Here is a 10,290-nt window from a genome sequence, read left to right as displayed (position 1 = left end):
GACAAATTCTTCAACGTCAGTCATGAACCATGGTATCCAACGGTCGAAATCGAACCCAACCCACGTTTGCCCATTGCCCTGTACTTTGATACTTTAAAGTCAACGACGCCATCAACGAAAACTTAAAATTCATTTGGATTGTTTTTAAAATAATTGAAAACTTTTTTATGGAAATATTTTTGTAATCAATTCTTATTAAAAATATTAATAAATTTTAAAAAATTACTTAAAAGTGCTTTTTGAAGAAGCACTATACTTCTTGTAAAAAGCATTTAAAATACTTTTAAAACATAAAATTACTTTTTCTAAAAATATTTTTAGATATTTTAAAAATACATCCAACGAGTGATCAGAGGAGCCGAGCTCTTTTTGAAAACGACCGTAAAGAACTGTAATCAAATCAATAAATCCGATCGTAATTATTGCAAAAACGTATATTTACTAGATTCCTATGTTAGACATAGTCTTTGAATATCCGTTTAGAAATTTGTTGATGAGCCCGTCGGAGGTCAGTTTGTTTAAGGAAAGTTGGGGTGCTTCGTCTCAGATCTTCCATAGATGCAGAGGGCTTGTCCTTCCGGTTTCTTTGGAGTTTGCACTCGTGGGTTCTTAATTAATTTTGTTTAAGGGCCTTAATTGGGGATTAATCAGATTTCCATCATCTCATACTTCGTCTCGGTCGAAACCTGACTTTTTCAGAAGTTTGGAAGCCATGAGGTGAGTTTGATTCTTCCCACGTTGTTGCTGTCCCTTGATTGTTTCCAAAGTTGTTTTCTTTTTTTCTGGGATTCGTGGATTATGAAGCATATATGTGTGTGTTTTTTTTAGTCAATAATTGTCTGGTTCGATTTTTTTAATTTCTCAAATTACCGTTTGTCCAGAGTTTCATGTCCAAATGTAAATTATTGATGTGGTTTTCAACACAATATAGTTTTGACAAGAGCTCGGCTAATAACAATTTCGTTTTTAGTTTTTATTTTTCGTTAGAGAGAAGAAATACGTGGGAGAAAGGAGAGATGAAGAATTAGGGAGGAATAAAGGTGGGAGGGACGTGAAAACAATTTTAAGTTGCTTTCACGTTCTACTTTTTGTTGTGTGCGTCAACCACATACCTTCCACCCTTCTTCGTCCGTCTTTTTCCCCATGTATTTTCCCTCTTATATCTAGCACAAACCCGAAAAATGAAATCTAAATACGAAATGGTTATCAAACGGCCTTAAATTTGTACGTTTTAGAAAATCGGCCTTTGTATTTCTGATCCACCTTGAATTTTGGAGTGAATACAATTTCTGTATGTATGACACAAGATTGCAGTGGCCCTTGTTTTAATATCTGTGCGAGTATGCCTGTGTGTGTTCCTGATGAAAATGTACTCAGGAATTATGCTCTTGATGTAGCTGATTTCTGTGGAGTAGTTTCACATTGCATTGAGTGGTTGAGTGTGTATCTATATCGTTTAATACGTATACTTTTCACAGGACAAGAAAGGTTTTTGGGATTTCGCTGTCTCTCATTCTGATCAATTTGGCTGCTATAATGGAGCGCGCTGACGAAAATCTACTCCCATCTGTTTACAAAGAAGTCAGTGAGGCTTTCAATGCCGGGCCGTCTGACCTTGGCTATCTGACATTCATTAGGAACTTTATACAGGGAATGGCATCACCCCTTGCAGGTGTACTAGTTATTAACTATGACCGCCCTGCGGTTCTTGCAATGGGCACTTTTTGCTGGGCTTTGTCAACAGCCGCAGTGGGTGCAAGTCGTTTTTTTTCACAAGTTGCATTCTGGAGGGCAGTGAATGGCTTCGGATTGGCAATTGTTATACCGGCACTTCAGTCGTTTATTGCTGATAGTTATAAGGATGGTGTGAGGGGAGCTGGATTTGGGATGGTAAGCCTTGTCGGTTCCTTGGGTGGAATTGGGGGTGGTGTTCTGGCTACACTCATGGCTGGTGAACAGTACTGGAATATACCGGGATGGCGCTGTGCTTTCATTCTCATGGCATCACTTAGTTCTCTAATTGGGTTCCTTGTTTTCGCGTTTGTGGTTGACCCGAGAAAAATAGTTACTGACCCGACTTTTGAGAGGTACGAGACGATCATTTTATCACTTCTGCACCTAATTTCTTGATTATTTCAGTTTCCAAGTCCCTGAACAAATTGTAGCTCTGGTGATTGTGAAAGAAGAAAGAGTTCATTGAATGTGTTCTCAGCATCTATCATTTGTGATGACTTGGTTCCTTTATGTTGCAGGGAAGATTTGATAATTAAGGGACCTACAAGTGCAGCATCAGTTTGGCTGGAGTCTTGGACAGCCATGAAGGCAGTTGTTAAAGTGCGAACGTTTCAAATAATTGTTTTGCAGGGCGTTGTTGGCTCACTACCCTGGACTGCCATGGTGTTCTTCACAATGTGGTTCCAATTAATCGGTATGAGCTACTGAAAATTCTTTTCCTGTTTAGATTATGCTCACGATACTTCAAAAGTAGAATTGGTATGCTACTGTTAGCTTGTTAGACATTGATTTGTTTCTCATTTCTAACTACTCGAGCAATTCGAGTGCAATAATTTTCTAGCATGGAAATCAAAGGCCTAGATCCATGAGGTTTTTAGTTTGAAATCCTTCTCATTTCTCACTGATTCGTAAATTTCTATGCATATATATTTTTTATTCTGTAGCGTAATACATACTCTGCATGTCAATGGAACCACTGTTGGTTCTCTTTCTACCTCTCCTGTCCTTGCTGAGCTACTAACCTTTAACTTCTACCTTCAAGTCATATGACGTCTTTTAATCATTCTGGTAGGCTTTGATCACAGCAGTACGGCAGCCTTGCTCAGTCTTTTTGCTGTTGGATGTGCTATGGGGTCTCTTCTTGGTGGACTAATAGCAGATCGAATGTCACGGATCTATCCTCACTCAGGCCGTATCATGTGTGCGCAGTTCAGCGCCTTCATGGGCATCCCCTTTTCCTGGTTCTTACTCAAAGTCATCCCACAGTCAGTAGACAGCTTTTACACCTTCGCGGTCACCCTCTTGCTGATGGGCCTGACTATCAGCTGGAATGCTACTGCTGCAAATGGTCCTATGTTTGCTGAGGTTGTCCCTGTCAAACACCGGACCATGATCTACGCCTTTGATCGAGCTTTCGAAGGATCACTCTCTTCTTTTGCAGCTCCCTTCGTTGGAATCCTTTCAGAGAAGATGTTTGGTTACGATGCAAAATCAGTGGATCCGACTAAAGGGTCTACTCGGGAGGCCTTGGCATTATCACAAGGTCTTCTTTCGATGATGGCAGTTCCGTTTGGTTTGTGTAGCTTGCTGTACACGCCTTTGTATCAGTTTTTCAGAAAGGACCGCGAAAATGCCAGAATCGCCAGTGTCAAAGAGGAAGAGATGACGTGAGAAGTCATTCTATAGTTTGAAGAAGCAATCAAGCACATGAGACTACCATTTTAGCATCTTCCAAGCTTTCAGCTGCAATACTGACCAGTTTGAGAAGCCGCTTCGTAAAGCGATACACTTTTACTTCGACACCAACAGATTTTCGAGAGCAAATTTCCATTTGCACACTAGATTTTGTGATTGATTTAGCATAATGGAGTTGATAGCATGCCGTGAATTGTTCTGAGATTGGCACATTTACAAGGCTGATTAGGAAATAATAAAACTTTACATGCTTCAAAACTGCCATCTGAAATCGCATATGACCATTGAAATCCTGTCATCCAGCGTTTCCCCAAATGCAGTATTGTATGATCAATTCACTGCAATATATCACACGAGCACGGATACAGCAAACTACAACTGTACAGGGCCGGGAGCGGAGAAATCGTGCGTACAACATGTGCTTACAGTACAATGTACGGTCACATGACATGATCAGTTTGATGGTATTGAGAGAGAGAGAGAGAGAGAGAGAGAGAGAGAGAGAGAGAGTGTGTGTGTGTGTGTGTGTGTGAGAGAGAGAGAGAGAGAGTGTGTGTGTGTGTGAGAGAGAGAGAGAGAGTGTGTGAGTGTGTGTGTGTGTGTGTGTGTGTGAGAGAGAGAGAGAGAGAGAGAGATAACAAGATAACATTTGGGCAAGTCAAGAGACTACAAAGCATTCCAAAAAGTTACAGTGACATACATTTTTAAGCCTCCAACTAAATTGATTGAAAAAGAAACCGCAATCTGCAACAAATATTACAACCACATTTCCGTTCCGAGCATAATATGTCAATTGGCACTCCTTGGTGCTACCAAACGAAAGCTATGTGCACCGGGGGAATAAGGTTTGCCCCACATACCCACCGGCCATAGCCCTTCTTACATTAGCTTCAAACATCTTCGGGTTGTCTCTTAACACTGCAGCTGCATCATGATTTAGTGGATCTTCATAATTTGGTTCCTGCAAACAAAATTCAAAGACAAAAATAAGCGACATTCAAATACCAGATGGAAACAAATCACAGGAGTGGAGGACTATCAAGATTCAAGAGAGTCATTAGTACCGTGAAGAGGTGATATAATCCATAAATGACAGTGTTTATATTGAGGACAGGTTTCCAATCTTCTCGTAGGATGTTGAGGCAGACATTTCCTTCCAAGTCAATATTCGGATGGTAGACCTGTGAGGGGTTGGAGTACGTACAAGAGAATGTTTCATATAAGCGATCATAGGGAAGAGATGAAGTTAAACAAAACTAAGTGAAAAATATTTTCTTGGCAGCTTTACCTTGGTCTTACACTTGACTTTTGGTGCCTCATGTGGATAGATAGTGGCAACTTGGAATGTAAACATAAACACACCGCCTCTGTAATGGCAAATGGACAGATAATGTAGAAAACTGATGGTTATGCTAATTTACAAGACATTAGAAACAACACATATATTTGTTCTCCAGAGGAACAGCAATATGAATCCTTCAACACCATTACTTCTTGTGGTCATGTTGAATTCGTTGTGTAGTTGACTAAAACAATGGTTGCAAGCACTCACATTGTCCAGTGTCTTACAGTTGTAAATTCATGCACACGTATATTCATAAGACATATTTGTGTGACAAAGTGTTTGTGTAAGTGGAAACGAAAGAAGAAACCAGCTTCTCTTACAATTGAAAGGTGTCTAAAATAATAAGTTTCGTCAAAATTTTGTACACTATCAGTAGAATTCCTTACTTGTAATATCCTTCATCCGGACGAATTGTAACCTCAAAGTTCATCAGCTCATCCTTGCCATGAGGATAATGAATGCTACAGGATTTTGGTAAATTCAGCTCAGACATATCTGCATCAGAAGCCCCAAGAAATCATTTTTTTTTTAATTAAACGGATGCATAGATCTAGAGAAACAACACAACTCCACGCATAGTCCAAAAAAAAAAAAAAAGAGTAAACGTAATTCAGAATGAGAACCAGTTTAAAACCTGTATCCTCAACCAAATTATAACTGATTTAAATAATGACATGTAAAGTTCAATCAAGAATGCTAGACTTTGTAATCCGAAAAAAAATCATCTCAATTTCGTATATCAACCTGATTTGAGAAAAGATGACATGCTAAGCAGTCATGGTGTTAATCCATTTGCTAAAAACTGTAATGTTTTAATTTGACTTAAAACTCCACCAGCCCGAACACCTCTAGGTAATTATTATAGCAGAACCAAGGACAAAGAAGGATGTTTTATTTCACCATTCAAAAACCACTCATAAGCACCATGGCTTAAAAGTTGAATTTCAGTCCAGGACAAACTCAAACTCCTCCCTAACCCAAAATATAAACAAGTAAACCATCAATGGTACTGAAAACCATCTTACAAAATTGATCCATACTGCTTAACAATCACCAAACTCTTTTTGGAGAAGAGTGACAAAAATGTGAAAGTTTCAGTCACAATATTAAAACATTCAATCATTAAATAGAAGGAAAACCTTTAGTAAGACGCAACTTCCCAGCAGATTGCTTCGTAACCGGCGAGGCTCCATTGGCGTTTTGTGCTCTCAGCTTTTCCTTTTCTTTGAATAGCCTAATCATATCTCCTGAATAAGAGAAAACAAAGCACAATTACCCCCAAAGGGCCCAAATCTGTGACATGGGAAAACAATGGCATAGAACATACAAGATATGCCAGGCGAATCGATATACTACATAATGTCGATAATAATCAAAAGAACATCAAATGTAGTACACACCAAGCAAGGAAAACATCATCAAGAAACTATAAGAATTGCTAATTGCTATTCACTGGAGACTGGTCCTTTAATTATTTTTGTTGCCTTGTTTTTGCTGAATTATTTTTTCTTTCTGGACCCTTTCGGGTTAATGGTAATACTCAAAACCCTGAATCAAAAGATAATATGATCTCTAACAAATTACAATCTCCTATAAAATAATAACCCAAAAGTGATCAAACACTTACAAATTAGTCCCTTTAATTAATACCCTTTTTCGAATTAAGTTCTGTTCTCTATCAAAATCAACATAAACAAGTATCATAAATTTCTAGAGGGAAACAAAACTCAAATCTTTCTGAAAAACTAAAACCCAATAAACCCCAATAGTTTACAAACATAAACAACCAATCAGATGCCAAAACCCAAGTGGTACAAATAATAAAATATCAAAAATTGGGGGGTACGGCAGAAAAAAGTTGAACACTTTAAGCACCTGATTGGATTGCCTAGAAAATCTAACAGATCAAAAGAAAGAAAGAGACTTGCAGACATATATATACACATAATACCTGCGATGGGTAGATACTGACCTGGTAGAGAAGAGAAGCTCTGCAAAGGAAGAGTTGGCGACGAGTGAGAAAGTGACGAGAGAGCGAGAGAGAGCAAGGGGGCAGATTTAGAAGTGAACGACCTGTCGTTTAGGGGCTTTGGGGAACTTTGGAAGATTGATCGTCTCCTCTCCCTGGGGTTTATGCCTGATTTGTTTATGCGGTCGGTTTTGGTGTTCCATTATTTATACTCTGTTTCTTTACACAATCTGGATAAGGAAAAGTTCGGTATGCACTTGCGTTTTGGATGGAAACAATTTAATTAAAATATAATTTTTGTTATAAATAGAGAAAAGTAAAAGAGATAGCATTTACTAGTGACATAAGTAAAGCAGGTGTAAAATATTACATTGTAACTAAAACACAAGAGGACGATAAATAAAAGATGGAGGGATAGATAATGATGTTATTGATCTTTCTTTGTTCTCTATGTATCTTGAAAGTATACAGAACACTCTATTTATAGAGTAACTCCAAATAAATGTACTAACTATACATTGAAATTTACAGCACACACCTTTTGATAATACGATCCTCCTTCATTTCCCAAGTCAATATCACTTTGTGTGGGGCATTGAAAAATCTATCAATGTTTTCAATATCACTGTGGCATTCATTAACCCACCAGTATTTTCAACACTCCTCCTTGGATGCTCACATGTCAACATCAGTTGCCTCGTTAAAACCCAGTAGGAAAATATCATAGTGAAAGAAAAAGAGTACAACTTTACTTGAATTGTTGATATAGTGTTAAATATGCTTATGTTGCCTTGATAGGAAAACCTAGTGGGAAAAATTCTAATTGAAAGAGAAAAAGTATAACATGCATTTATCATGGGTGTTCCCTCTCATATGTATCTCCTCCTGATTCAGCATTTTCCAAATTTAGTTAATTGATAAGTCGACATAATCCGATACTTTGCACTAACTTCTGAAACGTACACTTTGGTAGAGACTTGGTGAACAAGTCTGCCAGATTTTCATTAGAACGGATTTGTCTGACTTCAATAACTTTTGCCTTCTGAAGCTCATGTGCACTGAAATTTTTTGGAGATATGTGTTTATTCTTATCGCCCTTGATAAATCTTTCCTTCATTTGGGCAATACAGGTTGCATTATCTTCATGGATGACAGTTGGGATGTCTGTCTTTGAAGTTAGACAACTTGAATTCTGGATATGATGGATCATTGATCTTAACTAAGAACATTCATGACTTGCTTAATGTAAAGCAAGTATTTCTGAGTAATTTAAAGATGTAGCAATTAATGTTTGCTTTGTTAAGTGCCATAAGATTACTGTATCTCCATTCTTGAACATATATCCAGTTTGTGAGCAGGTTTTATGCGGATCAAAGAGAAAATCAGCATCTGCATATCTAACAAGGACCTGGTCATCTGCGGATTTCTTTGAGTAGAAGAGACCCATGTTTGTTATCCCACGAATGTATCACAATACATCTTTGATTCCCTTCCAATGACGAATTGTTGGAGCAGAACTATACCTTACTAACAAGTTGACTGAAAAAGCTATATATGATCTAGTACATTGTGCTAAATATAATAAAGCACCTATTGCACTCAGATATGGTACTTCTAGACCAAGGACCACTTCATCATCTTCTTTTGGACGGAATGAATCTTTCTTAATGTCCAAAGAACGAATAACCATTGGCGTGCTGAATAGATAAGCCTTGTCTATGCTAAATCACTTCAGGATTTTTTTAATGTAAGTTGATTGCTGGACCAAAATTCCACTAGCACAATGCTCGATCTGCATGCCGAGACAATATTTTATTTTTCCAAGGTTTTTCATTTCAAATTCATTTTTCGGATATTCAGCAGTTTTATTGAGCTTTTCAGGAGTTCCAACTAGGTTCATATCATCAATATATACTGCCACTATAGCAAATCCATAGTTGGATTTCTTAATGAACACACAAGGGCAAATGACATTGTTGATATACCCTTCTTTGATCAAATACTCACTGAGACGATTATACCACATTGGTCCAAACTGTTTCAGCCCATACAATGATAGTCTTAATTTGATTGAGAGCATATCTCGTGATTTTTTAGTTATTTTAAGTAACTTAAGTCCTTTTGTGACTTTCATATATATATATATATATATATACACACACATATATATATGTATGTCAGTATCTAATTCTAAAAAGATTATTCCAGAATAAATGGGCAATAGTTAGGAAAGGTGCGTCAGCGTCGAGCAGAAGCAAGGTTATTAGATACCTCAGGAAAGCCCGGCCAGAACCACACGTGCGAGTTTCCTTACATATGGCTTGTCCGTGATTTATTCATATAGATACGCGGTGATGACATCTATAAGTCGCATGTCAAGTTTTTCTGAAACCACTAAACTTAATAATTAACGGAACGTAATTGCGTCCATTACAGAAGAGTATGTATCCTCATAATCAATTTCAGGTCTTTGCGAAAAACCTTGTGCAACGAGTTGTGCTTTATATCTTGCAATCTCGTTTTTCTCATTTCGCTTTCTTATGAATACCCATTTATAACTCATGTGGCTAATACCAGGTAGGGTTTGGACTACTGGTCCAAAAACATTTCACCTTTCTAAGGAATTTAATTCTATCTGGATTGCGTCTTTCTACTTAGGCTAATTTCGTCTCTGTTTGCATTCATTGACAGAGCAGGGCTCAATATCCTCACTTAAAATGATTTCGGTGGTTACTGCAAATGCAAACATGTCGTCGATGATTATTTCATTCTGATCCCACAATTCATTAGTACAAGTATAATTTATGGAGATTTATTTGCTTTCATGTACCTCTATTTCTTCAGGTACATGTGTCTCACCAAGGACATTTTCTTTTTCTAAAAGTACAAAATCATGAATTGTAGATTTGTCATTCATTTTTCTTTCTTGAATGATTTCATTTGGATTCAATTGTGTCTTTGTCTTTCTCTTTCAAGAGACTGAATCTTTTGAACATGAAGGTCTACCACGCTTCAGGCGTGCATCAGATGAACCATTTGCTGCCAGTTTATTTTGTCCAACAGGGACATTAATTCTTGCAAGTGCATTTGCAGCTGGTATATGTGATTTTGTCACTTTCATAGCATCATTAAATGCATCTGGCATTTGATTGGCAATACTTTGAAGATGAATGATCATTTTCACTTCACTTTCACATTGAGTGCTACGTGGATCAAAATGAGATAAGATGGGAACAACCCATGTCAGCTCTTACCGTTCTTCAAGAACGGTATTTTCTCCCCATAACGATGAGAAGACTGTCTTATCAAAGTGACAATCAGCAAAACGAGTTGTATACATATCACCTGTCAAGAGTTCTAAATATCTAATGATAGATGGTGAATCAAAACCCACATAAATTCCCAGTTTGCACTGAGATCCCATCTTAATGCGTTGTGGTGGTGCAATAGGTACATAAACAGTATAACCAAAAACTCGTAAATGTAAAATGTTTGGCTGATATCCAAACATGAGTTGTATTAAGGAGTATTGATGGTTGGCTATAGG

At 37.6% G+C, this 10,290-nt stretch overlaps 2 protein-coding genes across 2 annotated transcripts; one reads left to right on the top strand and one right to left on the bottom strand.

Moving 5' to 3' along the window:
- Window positions 1-386: 386 nt before the first annotated feature.
- On the top strand, window positions 387-3,693 carry LOC103967633 (multidrug resistance protein 2). The gene is made up of 4 exons (XM_009380908.3): window positions 387-717; window positions 1,479-2,087; window positions 2,253-2,428; window positions 2,807-3,693. The coding sequence occupies exons 1-4, from the start codon at window positions 713-715 to the stop codon at window positions 3,403-3,405; spliced, it is 1,389 nt and encodes a 462-aa protein (XP_009379183.2). The 5' UTR covers window positions 387-712; the 3' UTR covers window positions 3,406-3,693.
- A 365-nt stretch (window positions 3,694-4,058) lies between these two features.
- On the bottom strand, window positions 4,059-6,942 carry LOC103941277 (NEDD8-conjugating enzyme Ubc12-like). Its single transcript, XM_018646003.2, has 6 exons — window positions 6,747-6,942; window positions 5,914-6,021; window positions 5,161-5,269; window positions 4,718-4,796; window positions 4,494-4,610; window positions 4,059-4,390 (listed from the first exon to the last, which is right to left on the bottom strand). The coding sequence occupies exons 2-6, from the start codon at window positions 6,014-6,016 to the stop codon at window positions 4,253-4,255; spliced, it is 546 nt and encodes a 181-aa protein (XP_018501519.1). The 5' UTR covers window positions 6,017-6,021; window positions 6,747-6,942; the 3' UTR covers window positions 4,059-4,252.
- Window positions 6,943-10,290: the final 3,348 nt, after the last annotated feature.

The sequence above is a fragment of a genome, unplaced genomic scaffold (genome assembly GCF_019419815.1).
Source record: "Pyrus x bretschneideri cultivar Hongxiangsu unplaced genomic scaffold, Pyrus_bretschneideri_v1 Contig8, whole genome shotgun sequence".
In the NCBI taxonomy this organism is placed as follows: domain Eukaryota; kingdom Viridiplantae; phylum Streptophyta; class Magnoliopsida; order Rosales; family Rosaceae; genus Pyrus; species Pyrus x bretschneideri.
This window is presented reverse-complemented; position numbering and strand designations above follow the sequence as displayed.